This window comes from Zootermopsis nevadensis, unplaced genomic scaffold, assembly GCF_977971745.1.
Source record: "Zootermopsis nevadensis isolate Lab colony 2312 unplaced genomic scaffold, Znev_1.0 Znev_ptg000002l, whole genome shotgun sequence".
Classification (NCBI taxonomy): Eukaryota; Metazoa; Arthropoda; class Insecta; order Blattodea; family Termopsidae; genus Zootermopsis; species Zootermopsis nevadensis.
Genome location: NW_028259134.1, coordinates 4,847,708 through 4,868,593, shown reverse-complemented (window position 1 = coordinate 4,868,593; position 20,886 = coordinate 4,847,708). Strand labels below are relative to the sequence as shown.

General features: G+C 40.9%; 1 protein-coding gene across 9 annotated transcripts in view; it reads right to left on the bottom strand.

Annotated features, from left to right (window-relative positions):
* tn (tripartite motif containing protein thin) overlaps window positions 1–20,886 on the bottom strand; it is a 64,984-nt gene that overhangs the window by 23,928 nt on the left and 20,170 nt on the right. For 6 of the 9 annotated variants that reach the window (XM_022072393.2, XM_022072394.2, XM_087354718.1 and 3 more), the window contains exons 3-5: window positions 6,631–6,787; window positions 3,328–3,606; window positions 386–1,789 (exon numbers count right to left, since the gene is read on the bottom strand). In XM_022072393.2, the coding sequence (XP_021928085.2) occupies window positions 386–1,789; window positions 3,328–3,606; window positions 6,631–6,765 (1,818 nt within the window). In that variant the 5' untranslated portion in view covers window positions 6,766–6,787. Of the gene's footprint in view, window positions 1–385; window positions 1,790–3,327; window positions 3,607–6,630; window positions 6,788–9,429; window positions 9,586–17,216; window positions 17,531–20,886 lie in introns of those variants that run through there. The other 3 variants (XM_087354723.1, XM_087354728.1, XM_087354720.1) reach the window with 3 other exon arrangements.

Below are 20,886 nucleotides of genomic sequence, written 5' to 3'. Positions count from 1 at the left end.
TAAAAAAATACATATGTTTTAATTCCATATAATATTGCGATACTGATTTCATTCATATTTCACATCCTTGTCCACAGTACCGCACCGAAAGCAAGAATCAGCACTGAATGGATACAAATTTATTGATGGAACAAGGAATCAAAATCGAGATATTTCTGTTTCTAACTTACTTTTAAACTCCTTGGATTGCTCTATTAGGCTGGCGATTGTTTTAAAGTTTGAAGCAGTAATTTCCCCCCCTATAATATAATTTTACGCAATGAAACTCTTTACTTTTCAATGTTGACAGATATCTCACGAAAAGGGTTTCAAATAAAGGTCTCTCCGGAGTAAGACTTAGCTGGATGCCATGCAGAAATAACTCACACATCCAACTAGCACTCACCTCAGTTCCTGGAGTCTTTCTGGTCGGCGACGACAGGTCACGCGGTGGCAGTCTGCTCGTGGGTGATGACGGCTGACTGCTGTCTCTATCGTCCGAGGACGTGTCTCGCGGCGACTTCAGGGCCGCGATCCGTTCTGACACCGGTCGGCCGACTTCCTGGGTAGGCTGAGTCGTGGTGTCCGCTGCCACAGACGCTGAAGCTCCAGTCTTGTTGGCACGCTTTATCTTGGAAATCTCGTCCTCCTCGCTGACTTGTCTCTGCGTGCGCTTTGGAACTTGTTGTGGGGCCTTAACCTGCAGCGGCGGGGTTTGAGTGGGTGGGACCGTCTCTTTCTTCTTTCCTCGCTGCTCCGACTCCTGTAGACGCTTCATGACTCGCGGAGAATCGTACAAGCGGCTGATGCCGCTGAGTGGGCCTCGAGCGACGTCCTCAGTGTCCAACACCCGCTCTCGCTCCTTGTGTCCCTCGGAGAATCTCACTGACCGATTCCCCTGCGTGTCGTTGTCAGAATCCGCGTTGTCGCCGTGGTGACGTGAGAATCTGGACCTGTATTTGGACCTGGGTCTGTTCCCGTCGGTGTCATAGGGCGACTCGAACTCACCTGAGTAGTCGCCGCCTCCACCAGACCGCCCCCCATAGCGGGACTGCTGTTGTTCGTACCTGTCATTACCTCCACGGTTTTGCGAATGGCGTTCGCCGAACTTGCGGCCTAGAGGAGACACTCGGCCTGAGGTTCCGCTGGGATCTCCACTGCCATCACCGTAACCTCTGTCATATACGCCTCGCTCTTCTTGTTGCCTGAACTGAGATGCCAGGCGGTGGTCACTCTTTGACCGCATGAGTCCAGGTCCACCCGGGGGCTGAAGAAGACCTGTACTGCTACTGGTGGACACAATTCCACCTCCACTTCCCCCAACGCCAATAAATGGTTGATGCGGCATGTTGATTGTTAGCTCGCCGTATCCAGCTACATGCAGGACCAACTGGTTTGGATCCGTCGACATTGAGAACCTCACTCTGCGATTATAGTCTGCATTTTCGTATTCAAAATTCCGGATGAACTCGACAGTTTTTAGAAATATTTCTTTGGCGTCCATTAGTTCACAGTCGTCCCACTCAACTGCCTCGGTCATGTGTTTATCTGCCAGGTCGCAGTTGCTCTGTATGTTCGATATCTCGAGCTCTAGGTTCTGTTTGAGAGTAGAGAGATTCCGCACTTCCGTCGAGAGGTATCGATCTATCTCGCCTCTCAAGAATTCGGTGCGATCCTTAAGAGCTTTGCTGAGGCGTCGGTAGATCTCGTCGATTTCTTCCGATACAGACAAGCAGTTCTGCTGCAGGCTCAGCGAGTTCTTCTCGACCAGTGCCAGGGAGTCTTGCAGACGGTGGAGAGCCCGTCGCACCTGCAAGAGAGACAAAGGAACGACGTGACGAAAGGCTCTGAATCCTTCGTTGCACTGTATCCGGCACTGCATACCACGAAGGCTTTGATCAGAATCGCATGCACATCCAATTCAGCATAATTACATTTTACAACACCCACTGTCTTAATTCATGAGCTTGAAAATCCTCTCAAACCTAAGAGAAGGGAAGGGAGTGAGAATATTTGAGATAAAATTATATAATAAACATTTTATAACTTATGCCCCTTTGCAAAATACTATTTCCGTAATCAGGTCAAGGCAGATCAGAGGGTGGGACATGCAAAATGCACGAGGTCGATGAGAAGTTTACACTTTCTAGTTTGAACGCTTGAAGGAGAGAGATAACTTGGGTGAACTACACTGGGTGACGTCAACATTGGACCTTAAAGAAACGTGTGTTTATACGGAATTCATTTGTTGTAGGACAGGACACAGTGCCGAATTTGGTAACAGGGTAATAGGGTTTATACAAAAAACAACTTTTAAAAACACCGGTTTTCAAATTTTTACAAAAGACAAAATATAATTAAAACAGTAAAAAATATTTATGCTTATTTTAAAATTTGTAGTTTATTTAATATTTATGGAACTACAAAAATATAACAAAATAAAATATACTCCATACAAAATCAAACAAAAAATAAAATAACTAAAATCCGTACAAAGTATAAATTATAAATTTTGATTTCATTTAGAATTTTTCTTCAGGAAATATGATTTCAAAAAAACATAAAATGTCCACTGAACGATTACTTAATCTTGTTCTTATTCTAGATACAAAATTGCCTGAAATAGAAAATACTCTCTCACTGGCTACTGAACTTGGTTTTATCGTTTTCAGGGCATCAAATAATAAATCTAAATTCTTTGTTCTTTTATTTGTTGCCTCAAATACTGAAAATTCGGCCTTCAATGTCTTCGAATTTGATATTATTTCTTCAGGTCCCTCAAGAAAACTATGAATTGATTTTTCCATGGCTTCTTTTAGAGCATTGCCCTGATTAATAGTTTCTCCTTTTTCGATATATTCATCATCGGAATCTGTTCCCATACAAGAATTTGGATATATTATAGACAATATTTTTCCAGATAACTTAATAATATCGAGTTTCGAAGCTAGTGGAAATACACTAGATTTCTTTGTTGAAATGTTTCGTGGATTTTGCAAATATAGCAAAAGGGTTACCAATCCAACTTGTCTTCTTTCTTGAATTCGTACTTCTAAAGCATTTAATAATTTGGAACTAATTTCAGTCTTTAAATTTTTTAGTTCATTTAACAGAAATTTTTATATATTAATTCTAGTATCTAAAACCGGTTTTTTAAATTTTAAAAACAGGTTTTCGAATTTTACAAATTTATCCAAAAAACCTGTTTTTAAAACCTGTTTTTAAAAACCGACCAACCCTACAGGGTAATAACCTTTCGGGCTACATGAAATGTTCCTAAGAGTGAGTAGCAAAATAACTGGTTGGCTAATAGGTTCTTGCGAACAAGTTACCTTGTGCAATTCTCACCTGGTTGTTGATACGCGCGATCTCGCGTCGCAGAATGTCCATATGAGCTCCCTTGCAATCCGAGCAAATCTTCTTCTCGCAGTGGACACACACGGAACAGTAGGACTTCTCCGAGCAGACGTTGCAACGTTCCATGACCTGACCACTTGTCGGGTCTGGAAGTTCGCCCGTGATCTCGATGTGTAGTTCCAGAAACCGCTGCAAGGTCACGTTTGTTGGAAAACCCTGCACGCCCTGGTACGGAATCCTGTGTTCTGCGCGACACTCCGGACATTTTACCTACAACAGCATTATCAATATATGACTGGCGATGAACCTAACTTATGTGGCAACATTGTTTAAAATTGTCGTGGGGTAGTGATCTTCTTGAGCAGCTAACCTCGAAGTTGTAGATAAAATTTCCTCTCTCAAGGAACCCATTAGTTCACTTCCATGTCCATCTCACTCTGCGTGTCCTCTGCCCACGAATGCTTAATCAGCATATTCCAAGCTACTTCCTTTTGCTAGCGACCGTTTTCTCTATTTGTAACCCGACAAGCGGTCATTCGGTTGTGACAGCTACTACCTACATCATTTATCATCATAAGCAATAGAAATATGGAGATCCTACGAACTTGCGCAATTTAATGCAGCGTGGTGAAAGATTTAAAAATCACAAAAATATACAACGCTGGTTAAGAAACTATTATTACATAATGTCGGTAGGATTTGAGGTTTTCATGGCGGTGAGTACGAAGATGGCTGTCGTCTGGTTTGTAGCGCCGTGTAGCGTGGTAGAAATTTACCAAGGACATCTGAAACGTTGATAAAATTGGGCCAGATTACACGGAGCTAGAACCCAGAAGACGGCCATCTAAGTAAATATCGACCACGCGAAATACAGGTATATTAAACTCCTCCGTTTAATTGCGTTAAATAAGGCACCACTGCAGACGTGAAATTTCGTTACAGGTAAGTGATAAACATACTGGTAAGTTCTTAAAAGTTATAAATATGGCGACGAAACTTTTAGGTTATATCTAATAATTTTAACGGCAGTCGGGTTGAAGATGGCTGTCTTCTGGGTTGTTGCGCGTGTAGTCTGGTCGATGTTAACCAACGTTTCAGAGGTCATACTGCCTCTGTCATCAGAGTATAAAGATTTCTGTCTTCTGGGTTGTTGCGCCATGTAATATGGTAGATGTTTACCAACGTTTCAGAGGTCATACTGCCTCCGTCATCAGAGTATGAAGATTTCTGTCTCCTGGGTTGTTGCGCTGTGTAGTCTGGTCGATGTTTACCAACGTTTCAGAGGTCATACTGCCTCCGTCATCAGAGTATGAAGATTTCTGTCTCCTGGGTTGTTGCGCTGTGTAGTCTGGTCGATGTTAACCAACGTTTCAGAGGTCATACTGCCTCCGTCATCAGGGCGATGAGTATGAAGATTTCTGTCTTCTGGGTTGTTGCGCGTGTAGTCTGGTATCTACCCAGAACACAGCCGTCTTCAGACTCCGCCATGAAAACCTCAAATCCTATGTCAGTAGGGGTTCTGGTGAAAATTGTATATAGACATGGTTCACTAAATTGTAAATAGTTGGCATACTGATTACAGACCCTGGTAACCTCACCAGTTGAACTGTAACCGTTTAAGGAAAGTAGACTTAATTTGTTCTTGCCAGAAGTTGTTATCGTTAACTGACGTATTTAACATGGCGTTCCCGTCATGCTCTTGCGTGCAATTTGAGGCACAGTGTCGAGCCATTCTGGCGAAATTGCTTCAAGCTGTCTTCTCTAAGGAGGCCTGCCACCTGCTGTTAAACAATCCTTGAGGTTTCATACGTAAGTTGTCTGTAGAACACAGATGCAAGCTTATTATCATGCTAAATTGCAATGGCGAGGTGGTGGATCGAGCAGGAGCTGAAATTTATTGCATCAAGTCCATCTCGAACCTGTTCGTTTTTATCTCTTTCTTCTGCTCTCATTTCATTCACCCACTGAATCCTTCAATTCCCTTTTACATGAGTGTATATTGAACACGACTACGCTCAATTTAAGCGAATAATTATGAATACGATTGAACCGAATACTTTTCTGAAACGTGGAGATTCTGTTCGTGAGCTGATTCCCTGCCATTACTAACATGGCGATATATATAGTTTTTAGCTAGTTTATACGGAAATAATATGAGATTTATTAACCAGACTTTCCAGAACGCTGGCCTTGTAATCCTGGGGTCTCGGGTTCGATTGCCTGCGGTGCCCGAATTTATAACTTGTGTTGGGCAAGGCCGTGGTCTAGGCAACAGGGAGTTTTCCTCCGGGGGCTTCCCCGGTTTCTCCGTGGCATTAACACACAGAAGAAGGCAATGGCAAACCACTTCTGGATCATCTGCCAAGAACGTATATGAACAGGTCCCAGTCCGAGAAAAGGATGGAAGGATCCTGTTCATATGGACCTGTCGCCAGACAGAACACTAAATAAATAAATAATGGCCACGGTGGTCTAGCGGTTAGAACGCTGGCCTTGTAATCCTGGGGTCTCGGGTTAGATTCCCGGCGGTGCCCTAATTTAAAACTTGTGTTGGGCAAGGCCGTGGTCTAGGCAACACGGAGTTTTCCTCCGTGGCATCCCAACAATTACTCCATTCACACACAGAAGAAGGCAATGGCAAACCACTTCTGGATCATCTGCCAAGAACGTATATGAACAGGTCCCAGTCCGAGAAAAGGATGGAAGGATCCTGTTCATATGGACCTGTCGTCAGACAGAACACTAAATAAAAAAATAATAGTGTTAGACTACCAGCTTTCATTCAGGAACATAATTTATGTTTTATGATATTATCAGTGGGTTCGGCGAGGCTCAGTCAGTGCAATGTCTGACTACAAAATGGACTATCAGGGTTTGATACCCGGCAGGGAAAAAAATATTCTGCATCAGCCCCTGGGCTCTAGGGCCCACCCTGAGGCACCGAAGTCCTTTCCCCTGCTGTAAAGCCTGGCAGGGGCGTGACGCTGACCACTCACCCCAATCTAGTGAGGCCAAGAACGAGAAGTAGCTACACACCTCTCACCCCAAGCGCCTCCATGGGGTGTAGCTGGATAGCTTTACTTCTCTGGTTTCCCTGGGGCAGGTGGAGGGCTTTGGTTAATTCGGTGATGAACCTTGGGGTTCCTTAAGCCAGCTAATTATGTAGATGGTTATATTACCTTTGTGTTGCAGTGATTGAATATGGAGACCAATGGGAGATTCGAAATTAAAGCGGAGTCATTTGGAAATTCTGTGATCTCGAGAGTAGAGCACCGCGCTGGTGACGAAACCTACCTGTCTCCTGACGTAGTCCACCAGGCCATCCATGCAGGGCTCCATGCAGAACGAGTGTTGGCATGGCAACAGTTTCGGGTTTCGGTAGCGATCGAGGCAGATGGCGCATGTCAACAGCTGTTCAAACTGCTCCATGTTGAAGTAAGCAAAACAGTTTCTGCAATAAAAACGGTAAACTTTTAGAGCAGCCTGTGTTTCCTTTGTGGTAGGAACTGACTAATCAACTAAATAACTAACTCCATAAAGCAACGCACGTCTTGACAAGGCGATAATTACTAAGATACTCTAGAATTTCCTCTCCCTTTATAGGAGCCGAGGGTTTGCATTCAGAAGACCCTGCCACGAGTCCCTATCCTGAAGCAGTTCAATTCAGTCTACAAACTACTATCCTACCAACTTAAGATTCATTTTAATATTATCCCTCTATTTATATACTAAGTCTTCCGAGTGGTTGCAACAATAAGTGAACACGCAGTTCTTGTCTTCCCATGCGTCATTAATGTCCCTCGTATCGCAATATCTTTAATTTGACCTTTCCTATATTTTTTTATGAAAAACTTTAAGTTACAAGGTTCCATAAGTGGAAACTCTATCTTGTACATGACTTCTAAAATATCTGTTTCTCAACGTGTTAATTTACGGTCGTGGATAAGTTTACATAGAGTGTGTGACCCAGTTCGGCTGTCCTACCACCGCCCGTTTAAATTTAGCCTTTACTCGTCGCCTCAGCCGTCACTGTGGGCCAAAGAAACGAAGTTAACCCGGAATTGTAGGTTATGAGTGGAAATTAGTCCACAATGTCCCTCTCCGTTCATAGCCACTTTCCTGAATTACTTTTGTATCTTCACTATCCAACAAACAAATGGATGACCTCTGCACTGACTGCTTGTTGGTAAATTGGCCTAATTAGACAATACTAAGTTGGCTGCCCCTGCTTGTATGCCTTTCCTTAATTTAGAATGTAGTTTTAAACCATCCCTCAAGTGTATAAATTCCTAATGACATCTGTTCTAATGGAAGAATTTAGTAAAACAAGAAATGCCCGCAAAAGGAAGGAGCCAACAACCGAGTAAACAGCACTGACGGTCAAATCTTGTATGTTGATATTATTAAAAATACTATTTAAAAATACAGGGCTCGACAGTGTGGGCTGTGTTCATTTGGCTCAGTATTGATGGTCTGTAGCGAACACAAACTTCAGGCACCCATAAAAGGAAGCCAAAAACTGCCGAAAAAAGAGCGATGTGTGGGCGGGCGCGTTGTCGTGGTGGAGAACCCAGCTGTTGTTCTCCAAATTTTCCGAACGCTCTCCCATAGCCGCTTAAAAACTTCACAAACATCATGGATTGTTCGTCTACGATCTGCAACCATAGCCTCTCGCACTTTCGCGATGTTTTCCGATGTTGTGCTTGTCGATGGTCGTCCTGAACGCTCATCGTCGTCGACAGACGTTCGTCCATCCTCAAAGTGTTTGTACCACAAAAACGTTTTATATTGACTCATAGCATTCTCACCAAATGCGTCCATCTAGTGGCGGCAGGCCATTCCACAATAGATTCGCGCGTGGAATTCAAATTCTCCGAACTTTTGGATAACACCTCGTAAATAAGAATGTGATTATTTGAGTATAACTCGTTTAAAGAAAACCCTAGGCGAGGACCGGTCGATTTCACAAATTTATAATAGGTTATTTACAGAGCTGGTTGCACTGCATTAAGCCAGGCGTTGATTACGAAACCCAGAACACCTAAATGTATCAAGAAGCAGATAAATCAATGCAAATTTGTAAGACACTTATTTTTATTTCACTAAGTTCATTCACATGAATGACCGAGTTCCGAAATGTGTATGAGGATACAATAAAAGTTTCCTGACGAAACAGCATTAATATTTGTGTAGCAGACGGTAGCAATAGGTATCTTTCCGCAAAAAAATGTTAGCCTGACGAGGATTGCCAAATGATTGATCAAAAGTTACAACGCATAACTTCGACCTTCGAGGGTAAGCCGCGTTACATGTTGTAGGATTACCAAGTGGCTCGGCAAGAAAAAATTGCAGTCGCCATCTTTGACATTAATATGAATTACAGATTCAGCGAACTTTCACATCGCTTCCTTTCTCAGTTACATTCCACAAACGTATCTCTCATAACTACTTTTGTCTGTCGCCACTTCTAACCACGTGATCACTAGAATCTCTTCCCCAAGCTTTTCTCCTTACCACGTGACCATTAAAATTCTTTTTCGTGACATCTGTTCCTCAACCACGTGCTCCCTACTGACTGGATGGAATTAGGGAGAGCGAACCAGTTGAAGAGAGGCATTGTGGCATGTGCGTTTGCAGAACCAATACCGAAATGTCGTTTGTGTCAATGCAAGCCAGAAAATGGCCCTGGGATCAACAAACATTTGGCACAGTTTAATTGTACTGGTACGTATTTGTGATGAAATATAACACACGTTTTACGTCTCTGCTTACGGCGATACATAAGTTGACGTCACAGAGAACAAATCACTGCGCGTGTGATTGAAACCGTGTAAATCTCCATATTCCTAAAAAAAGTTGTAGCATATTTAGAAGAAATATGACTTAAAAACATGCCTTCATAGAATGACACAAAATTTTCATATCTCAGAAATTCGCACGGTCGCCATGTTCGTTCCTCGTTGTCAGATATAAATGTTCACTGAAGTCGACGGACAGATGTATCGCATTTCTTGCTTTCTTTAAGATAATAAAATATGTTCCTTGAGAAAGCCAAAAATGAACAGAACACGACGGCTAAGAGTTTTAACTTACCTTTAATGTTTCCAAATGTATTTCTTTGTGTTGAACTCCAGCTTCAAAACACTGTATAAACTTTCGTGTTATTACTCTGCTATTTTTGTGCCAAAGTTTTTTTCCGACTCTCGGACGCTCCCATCCCAGCTGAACTCGCGCCGTCTTCTCGCGACTGAGGTCCGCAAGACGGACACCCCCCGTCCCCCCTTCCCCTGTTCGATTCCACATTTAGCTCCTCACATACAGTGCCTCGTCCCGAGGGAGAGGGAACAAGGTTGCTCTTCACATTTATCTCCAGGTTTGTTAAGAACTTTCGACCCACGCAAGATTTGGAAGCCTGAGGCTCCGACCGGATATACGCAGGCCAACGTCAATGTCTCTTCCGCGCCAACATTTCAAGCAGTCCTCTGCAAGATGTCGGAGGAATTTCTCCACACGACTGACTGGACTAGGCTTAATTTATGGCGGTCTGAAACTGCTAGATGCAGTTGAAGAGAGACTGAAGTGAATTAGTCGAGGGAAATTTTTGGATCCGAGGGGAGGAAGTGAGGGGAAAAAGGACGGCGAGCAGATTAATGATTTGTATCCATCAATCGTAGCCACGGAGGTCTAGCGGTCAGAACGCTGGCTTTGTAATCCTGGGGTCTCGGGTTCGATTCCCGGCGGTGCCCGAATTTATAACTTGTGTTGGGCAAGGCCGTGGTCTAGGCAACACGGAGTTTTCCTCCGTGGCATCCCAACAATTACTCCATTCACACACAGAAGAAGGCAATGTCAAACCACTTCTGGATCATCTGCCAAGAACGTATATGAACAGGTCCCAGTCCGAGAAAAGGATGGAAGGATCCTGTTCATATGGACCTGTCGTCAGACAGAACACTAAATAATAATAATAATATCCATCAATCATCAGCTGTCAGTAGAACCAAATCAAAAAATTTGAGTGTAACGGGCATGTAGCACGAATGACAACTATGAAAATGGCGTACAGGATTTGACTAGAAAACTAAGAGAGAAATTATTTGAAAGACGTATAAATAGATGGGAGGATAATATTAAAATGGATCTGAAAAGAATAATCAGGGAGAGTGTGGACTAAATCGTTATGGTGATAGACCGATTTAAAAATAAAAGACGGTGAGAAATTTCTTGGTCAACCAATCGACTACTGGCTTTTCAAGAGAAACTCTGATCCACCGACCTAGTTAGAAACAAAAATATTTTTACGTCTAGGCTTTCAGACACCGAGTACGTACCTATAAATGTAAAGCAAGGGGCGACATTTTCGCACCCACACAAAACTAGTAGCAAAACGAGGCCTATTATTCTATACAGGATATCTTAATATTCGGAGTTGTTAAATTAGACTAAATAATAGCAGTTTTCGATCTGAATAACGACAAGAATTTCCAGATTTTATTACCAGCTAAGTCAATTAACCAACTCTATTGAGGAAAGTATTTCTTAAAAAGTTGAATAGTTGCTTAACTGGTCAAGGAATGTCCTGTCCTTTGCACAGATTCCAAGATACATTAACTTGTTTACAAGGGCTTTCCATTGGATCCTGTAGCGAACAACATAAATCCTGTCCACATCCTTACAAATGATTCCTTTAGGACGCATTTTTACTTAATCGTCCCATCTACGCTAGGTCTATGAAATACGAACCTATGGATTGAAGGAATAGCATTTCGCATACAGTGTGTTAGGTAATGAGGGGAAGAGCAGGGGAGGTGGGAGACGTTTTTTCAGCACTAAAGAACAGTCTCCGTCTTTCGTTGTAATTGGAAAGTCAACTGAGAAGTACACACAGCCTACGAAATGACCATCAACACCTAATAAATTAAATTTTTAGGTAACGTATTTGAAAATTATGTGTGCTGCACTCCAAAGAACAATTAAAATTCGTTTTTGTTGGTAATGTAAAGCTCCACGCATTCACCTTTACGCTGTGTCTGATTCGTCGCAGGTGGAAAGCCTGCAGTCTCTTTAGGTAGGAGGAAAGGAAAGGAAAAAAAGTCCCTTCCGGGTATCAAACCCACATGGTCCAGCTCGTAGAAACACACTAAATTGGAAGTAAAATTTAATTTAAGCTTTAAGGTCTATTTATATAGGAACGTAAAGATAACGACACGAGCACGACACGAGCCCTTGCCGATTTTTCAGAAAATATTATTCAACGTTTTTCAATGGAACTGTTTAGGAAAAATATCGTTGGAGACGTAAGTTGGGCGAGACTCGTTCGGGGAACGGACGAGCTCGGAGTCAATATAAACAGTTCCATTGAAAAACGTTGAATAATATTTTCTGAAAAATCGGCAAGGGCTCGTGTCTTTATCTTTACGTTCCTATATAAATAGACCCTTATACAGAGAAGGAATCATCGTGGGGAAACATGCAACAGAATTAGAATTATCAGACAATTTAGTCGCAAGCCTTGCATTTCGTCACATTTTTAGCGAAAAGGAAAATGCGTGAAGTTTTTATTGCCCAGTTTATTTTGCAAAATTCTGAGTAAACATTTTATATCACTAGCCTAAGCCTTCTTAACATACGTAATTTTATGGTTCTGAGACCCTGGACTCATAAGGGGTAGGAAGGGCAGGAGATGAAGGACAGGAGAAGATAAAGGATAAACTAAGAAGAAAGAGGATGACAGGAAAGGGGAGGGAGATGAGATATGAACAAGAAAGAGACAAAAGAGAACTGAGAAAATAAGAAAAGCACAAATATAAAGAACAAACAAAGTTATTGTTTGTCGTCAGCTCAATGTCTGTTCTGTTAGGAAGAAAACAACATTTCACAAAACCGATTTGTTCCCGATGACTTCCATCTGAGAAGGTTTGTTGGAAGACCCGCACGCTTCAATCACGAGCCTAGATGATCTATTTTAAGGCTTCTGCAGTAGCTGGAAAGTCTCAGAAACTGTCCACTGACTCTGAAACCCGCACATATTCAGGCAAATGATGACAAAATAGCTTGTATGCTGACGTACTAGGTTCAGTTCTTTCTGGGACACTGCTAACCTGACCTAGGTAATTCTTGCATCTCATTAGTCTCTAGGTGGCAGACCGTCTTAGAAGTAAAGATTACCGTCTTCTAGGTTATTGCGCCCTGTAGTCTGGTAGATTTCCACCAACAATTCATCTCCCTGATGACGGAGGCAGTTTGATCTCTGAAACGTTGGTGGAAATCTACCAGACTACAGGGCACAATAACCCAGACGACAGAAATCTTCAGATTCACCGCTGTGAAAACCTCAAATCCTACGTCTTAAAACTGGTCACAGCCGTTTCGTGTACAATTTACCTTGACTTAACGTTCAATAAGATTTTCACACCTGTAATTAATCGGTTCTTAAATAGACAAGGACTTTGTTCCATCAGCATTAATTTCCCCAAATTACTGACAACAAATATAATCGGCTTTCGGCTCAAAACTCTCTTCTCTCCTGAAATGTTCACATTACTTCAGACGGCATTTTTATTAAGTCAGGAGATGGTGTTGTCAACAGTGACCACTATTGGTCTATTGAGATCCGTTTTCAATTCTCTTCAGAACCACTAATCCACTCCTGTTTAAGGAAAGTAGGTTTACAGTTGGAACGATGTCGTTAAATAAACCTCTTACGTACGCAATGGATTCCAAACATTGAAATTCTTGTACTAAGAGGCACCCATTTCGAATCTAGGCTGGTGGAACAGGTATCTTTATATCAATGTTAAATTCCACGTACGTAATGATCTCAATTTGATATCAAATCGCTACGTAATGTATTTACCGCAAATCTCAAAGAATCTAGAAGACTATAAAATAAATTCTGTTTTTGAAAACTGTTTCTGGGTAACAGACTATGAAGTTCGTGTGAGGCGATTGAGTACCGAATCCTATTTAAAGAATCGTTGCTGACGAAACTTCCGCAGCGTTGCTATTGATTCCGCCAGTAAATATTTATGATCGCGTCACGTATTTTGCTACGATCATGATGATAATTAAATGGGTCTGTGTTTTTTGTGCAATGGAATTCCAAAGTTAAAATGCCAGCATCAACTATAAACTTTATGATTGAGTAACTACATGGCAAATTACAGAATTAATGTGTACCTGTGTAAATAAAGTAATTAATTAATTGATCAAACTAATCAATAATTTAAAATTATTATGTAGCTTCTGCTTAAGACGTTAATAGTAGCTCAATAAATAAATGTTCTGCTGTACAGAACATGAAATTTTATCGTATACAAGAAAACCTGCCACTGAATAAAATTCTGAACCAGTAAAATCATTTCCATAGAAACACGAATAATCATCAGCATGTGAAATGCATCTCACCTCCGATCTGATTTGCTCAGCTGCCATTACATTTACAAATTACCTTGCTGCTATTTCCAATGAATCCAGCTTGTAATTAACTACTGACTTTCAAATAGCAAATCACAGAGTAATTAAATGTTAAGGGTCATAGGCCGCCGGCACATTGGAACAGCTTATTCGAATTTCAACATGAACATGGAGGTCTGTTAGCGTCAAATTTGCCGTCATTTCTTACATAAGACACAGGCAATGGGATGGGCCGATCCCTAATATAGGGAAATTGTCTGTTCTTTCATTCTGTTACAAATTTTATAATATTCTGCCCCAATGTTGAGTCTCGGTATAAATGACACGCCACTGGAGGTCACTCCGTCTTAGTTTGTTTGACTCTCTGACATTACGAATACCAGTATGGCGCCCACAAATTTCACAAAGTGAAAAGCAAAATGGCAGAATTAAATTTTAAATATGTAAATTATGTATGGTGATGTATTTCAAAAACAACAATAACAAATCAAAATAATATTTAGAAAGATATTAAGAGAAGAATAAATTCTGGAAATGCTTTCTACTCTTCAGTGAAAAATATTTTGTCTTCCCGCCTGATTTCAAAGAACCTAAGGATTAAAATATGCAAAACAATAATTTTGCCTGTTGTTTTGTATTGGTGCAAAACATGGTCTCTCACTCAGAGGCAGGAACAGGTGTTTGAGAATCTGGTGTTGAGGAGGATATTTGGGCCTAGGAGAGAAGACGATGGGGCATGGAGAAAACTATATAATGATGAGCTTAATAATCTGTACTCCTCCCCCAGTATTGTCAGGGAGATTAAGTCGAGAAGACTGAGATGGGCTGGGCAGGTAGCACGCATGAGTGGAACAAGAGGTGTGCATCGGTTATTGGTTGGGAAGCCTGAGGGGAAGAGACAACTGGGGAGACCTAAACATAGATGGGAGGATAATCTCAGGCGGGATCTATCCGAGATAGGAGTTGAAGGAGACTGGATTTTGTTGACTCAGGACAGGGTCCGGTGGAGGGCTTTGGCTCTCGCGCGAAATATTTTAGCCCGGTAACTATAAATTGACACGTGACGTTCAAAAGGTTACATGTTATGAATATCTTATTAGTGTATTATTAAAACGGAGTGACTAATACTTAATGTTTCAGAACCCCATATTGCTGCTGCACGTCATTACTTTTCTTCTTCTTCTTCTTATGACATTTATTCAATAGTCTAGTTACCATCCCACACCTCCCCTTCCCTTCCACAATTTTTTCTCATGTTCTCCTTCTTTGTGTTTGACATGTTTCCTAACCTGTTCCCATCTTGGTAATATTTGATCTCATGTTTGTACCTTCCTCAATCTTAAAATACTGCTGTAACCATTTTATTCCGTCATTTTCAATCTACCTTCCTAGGTATTTGTTCCCTTATTACATAAACTAGTAACTTCAAACTGGTTTGCTGAACTTAAGTTGTTAATTAACATTCTAGGAATTCTGCAAACTGCTTCAGCAATGTTTTGGCTTCAGATGAGGTTGGCAACTGTACAACCACAGTCCATTCGCTTTATGCAGTCGAAATGCCACCTGGTGGTCCTCGTGTGAACAAGCGCATGTCTCGTGGAATTTGATCGACAGTCCAAGTTTTGACCAATAGTTACGTCTCCATCATGTTAGTCTTTGTCTCACCGAAATAACCTTAGAACTGTTCTTTTATTAAACTCGCTATGAGCATCAAGCCAGTACTTTTTTAAACCATAAATTCCTGCTGTCAATAACATTAACATGGCGGTCTTGTGAATTTTTGATTCAGGAGCAACACTAGCGAACTTACTGTGTGTTAATTATCACTGCATTCGATCGGCGATTTGGCTAACATACAGTATCTATATTTCCAGTGCTCAGGAACACGTAATTGAACATTTTATGTGAAAGGCTTACAGCCCAACCCCTAACCCGCAGAATCATTTTTTTGTCTGCGACTGAATATGAAACGTATTTTCTGCTACGAGTCATATTTTGAAACCGTGACTCTGGTGGAAAACGCCATGTTGTACGACCAAGAAAAAGATGGAGGACAGACAAAATATCTGAGGAAGGTGAATACGAGTGGAACGGACTTCGGTGTTATCAGTTTTCAAACGTCATATTTTGCTATTAAAATGTTACTTCTCAAAAAGAATGATCTTACAAAATGTAAGCATTTGACACAGAACGAGTTATCCTGAGGATTTACTTCAACGTTAATTTAAAAAATTCTCTAAATAGTTTTTGGTTTATTTTTTCCAAAATTTAATCGGACGTACTATTATACTTCTGTGTAGTTTGGTACTTTTCCTGCGAGACCAGCCACGTTCCTTGTCTGAACTGAAGGCCAGAATTATCACACACGTCATTTGGCAGTGATAATAAAAGTATGGCAAAGTACTGATTAGCAGGGAAAGGCGAAGAACTCAGAGAGAAACCTGCCACAGAGCTGCTACGTACATCAGGAATCTCACCCACATTACCTGGGACTGAAGCAGGGTCTCCATGGACACAAGCCTGCTCCGTACTTATACTCGCCCGCAACACATGTTGAGTTTCTGCTGCTTACGTTCAATAAAGAGCTCTGAGTGCGTTCTCTAGTCAACACCAAGACCAACGTAATTATGAGAGACCTCTCTGTAACCCGAGTTGAAAATTATCTTTCCGGTAAATTTCTAGCCAGAATCATGTGTTTCATTCACATTTAAGTGAAAAAGAATTTTCTTTTAAAACAAATAATTTTTATACTGCGTTTATATACATCGTAAATTTCGATAATAGCCTCAGATGACACAATGACACAAAGCTATAATTCTACGAATGTAACACCAATAGAGAAACCGATGTTGATGGTATCGAATTAAATAAAAGAAGACTCTTGAGATATGTTTCAAGTTTTAATTTCTTAGGTTACCATTAATCATTAAATAGTGAAATTTAGATGAATAACAAATAAGGATGTTCTACTAAGCGTGTTATACCGTAAGACTGCATAAGGAATTTTGAAAGGACATAGAGAGATCAAAAGTTAAGACGGTTTATATAGATGTGAAGCGAGACTGGTGATGTTGATCCAGTTCTATGAACTGAGATCACGAAGACATATCGATGAGCAAGGCTATTAGAAAAACTGCAAGACGGAGGGTATACACATCTGACATGAATAGGACAGAGGCTACAGATGGAATTACCACATTTAAAGAACGAAACATCTTAAATAAAATTTAAACGGAAAGGCAAGAGGGATTTAGGAACATTTCTAAGTGTAGATCGGTTATAACAAATTTATATCCGGAACACATTAAGAGAAATGAAGATAAATATCAGTCACATTAACTTATTCTGAAGTTCACAAGACTTTGAATGGATGTTTAAGGTAAGAAACATAGTATTTGTGTATGGAAATTTTCAGTAGCAATCAGTCTAAACAGAGAGAGAGACGTTTTAAAGCACGAACTTACCAAGACGCCAGTTCAAGCTGAGTAGCAATGGAAACTGTTACTGGTCGTTGACATGTCTTCACGACGTGTCTTCCAAAGAACACTAACGCAGTGCGTACTGAACTCACCTCTTTTCACAGCTTGAAATCCACCGATTCAATAACCAAATCAAATAAGACACTAAAACCTGATGGCACGTTGCGGAATAAAAGTATTCATCTTGCAAGACAAGAATAACAGCTCAACGTTAAAAACTCACTAAAAGAAATGTTACAGAGTAAGAGGTTGCTGATAATTCCTTGTATTTCTTAAATAATATACTCAGATTCAGAAATACTACAACACGATTCATACAACACAAAGAAGTAACTGACTAAAGCAGCATTCGAATGCAACGGACGTCGGTCTATTTTTGAAAAGTCTTCTCCCTTCGCCCCCCTTCCACCACCCAGAGTTCGCGACTTTTCAAGTCCGTGTGCACTAATCACACGTACTTATACGTTCAGGCAGCTTACATGTGACAGACCTCATGAACAGATTCCAACTTAAGAAGTCAACGGCCTTCGGCGTCTGCCTTTGACCACAGACTAAATTCTGGTATTTTTATCCGGAGACGTTCTCAAAGTTATGAGCGCAACCTATTTTAATTTAAACTTTTGTAGTGATAAATTATTGTCTCGCTGTAAGGCAGATAGGACATTCTCTGCTTTTCAAGTCGCAAAATAAGAAATGTCTGCTTCAGGTATATACTGCAGTGAATATGTCGATGATTGTCTCTGTTTCAAGTTCTTTTTTACTTCTGAGAGAAGAGGGAAGATGTCAGGGTGTGTTCATTGCCTGATTATCCAAAAGATCTGTCATCATAATATGAAAATAGTGCTTCTACAGAAAAGAACCCCAAAGTATGTCTAATAATTTGTAATTCAGCCTCTTTAGTAACAGTAATGGACGATCTCAGTTCATGATGTATATTGCGTAAGTTTTATTATTTATTTAGTGTTCTGTCTGACGACAGGTCCATATGAACAGGATCTTTCCATCCTTTTCTCGGACTGGGACCTGTTCATATACGTTCTTGGCAGATGATCCAGAAGTGGTTTGCCATTGCCTTCTTCAGTGTGTGAATGGAGTAATTGTTGGGATGCCACGGAGAAACCGGGGAAGCCCCCGGAGGAAAACTCCGTGTTGCCTAGACCACGGCCTTGCCCAACACAAGTTATAAATTCGGGCACCGCCAGGAATCGAACCCGAGACCCCAGGATTACAAGACCAGCGTTCTAACCGCTAGACCACCGTGGCATACCAACAATTACTCCATTCACACACAGAAGAAGGCAATGGCAAACCACTTCTGGATCATCTGCGTAAGTACACAACAATAAATATGCATGTGGCAACATGACAATTATAAATTACCTTAGGTTCTCAGAAATTTCCCGTCGGTAGAATTATGTTAACTATAAAGTAAATAAACTTAAGTTTGTGAGACTAAAACAACTTAGACCTATTCTATCTGATTATTATAGTACACGGTAGCTACTTTTTATTTAGATTAAGACTGTCTCAATGCCTAAGGCAGATGAATCCAGTCCACTCCTATTAATCGTCCTTAGGGTCCATTTTAAATTTACCCTCCGTCGTTCATAGTGGTATCATCCCTTCAGATATTTCGACCACAAATTTGTATTCATACCATATCTCCATATGCGAGCTACGTACTCCCGGAATTTCATTCATCTTGACATGATCTTGTCATATTTGGCGAAGAGGGCAAAATTCGAAAGTTCCACATTATGAAGATATCTCTAGTCTCATGTCACTCCACCCTTCCTACTGCCTCAACACCATGTTCTCAAACATCTTGGTGTGAGGACCACGTTTTATCCCATTTATTATTTATTTAGTGTTCTGTCTGACGACAGGTCCATATGAACAGAATCCTTCCATCCTTTTCTCGGACTGGGACCTGTTCGTATACGTTCTTGGCAGATGATCCAGAAGTGGTTTGCCATTGCCTTCTTCTGTGTGTGAATAGAGTAATTGTTGGGATGCCACGGAGAAACCGGGGAAGCCCCCCGGAGGAAAACTCCGTGTTGCCTAGACCACGGCCTTGAAGATGGAAAGACGAAAGATTCTAAATAGCATGGTTTCAAGAATCCCCGAATTCGACATGTTCTTAATCTTTTCGTGAATATAATTCTGATTTGTTGCCTTTCGTCCCAAGTGACTTAACTTTGCCTCAGTTTCAGAGAAGCATCTCTATTCGTGTAATGGTTATGTCCTGATCGCTAGTGGCGAGACATTAACATCCTTTTATAGCGCACACTTGCTACTAAATGTTCTCTGCTTTTACATCTGTCCGGATGAGACAGACTGGTTAAATAGCAGTTGTCACATGAGACAACCTCCGCTACGTGGTTTCGAAATCCTTCTCGCGTTTTCTCCGTTGTTACACGTGGCATGTGTGCGCGTGTGACGTGCTCATGACGGAACACTCCCCGGTACAAGACGCTTATAATCGTCGTTTGAACGTAATTCATTTCAGCGTCGGGATCGGTTCAAATTCCCCAAGCGTCTATTCTTCATTTCCTTTGGGATTAATGTTTAAAATTGAATTTACATTCCGCACTTGTTCTTGTGCGTTCCTCACACTCTAGTGTGAGCGATGAACACCGTATAGACCCATCCATGTCCGTCCGTCTACGTGACGTAGAGTTAGGAACACCTCTGCGATGTAAGTGTACTCAGAGGAGTACGCCCTTCAAATCTTATTAATGTTTTTAAATGTCTTATTGTCCATGCAAACTCAACAAACTCTATGGATCACAAGACTTTTGAGAAGATGATAGTCGCTAATCTAATCTGGGATTTTGTTGCATTTCAAGGAAGCTAAGATTAAATTCCCGTGTCCATTAAAGCACGCCTTTGGACACCTGAAACTTAACTAGAAGGGTAGAGGGTCCTAGGCGAAACAGTCTAAGCAAGATACTCCAAAAGAAGAAAGAAAGAAAGAAAGAAAGAAAGAAAGAAAGAACAAAGGTAAATAAGAAATGCGGTGACCTGTAATTTCAGTATTACTGGTGACAAGATGTATATTTGTTAAAAAGTGTATTCTTATCTGTGTTCTGGGATTATAACGAAATTAATTGGTTTCACTTGAACATATTTTGTGTTATCTTTGCTTCTTGGGCGCTTAAGGAACCGCTGTGCATTTCATATATCGCAAAATTTTGATTTCAGATAAGCAGGGCTCCCGTCTGAGCGTTAATCTTCCTTCAACTTGCCTCACAAAATATTTGGACGTTTCATCTCCCCACGAGCCCCACATGCCTTTACCATATTATAATTTTTAATTTAAAGATCCTAATAATATTTAAAGAAGAATTTATGTTACTAATGGCGTTGAAAAACAGTTTTTTAATTACTGTGATTTTTTTATGTCTCCTGAGTTCAAATACTATCCACAGCGAATTATTCTCACAAAGCGTCAAATGTTCTTCAGTTGGAGTCAAACGAAGTTTTACATACGCACTTGATTGCCACTTATTTTAAACTACTGAGCTATAAAAACTCAGAGACCTTGGTTCGAAATTTATTTTACGACACAGTGCAAAATGTAGTGATCATCTTGCCCCGGATAATATAAAAAAGGGGAGCATGTTTGGGGAAATTGGAAAGAATTGCAGAGAAA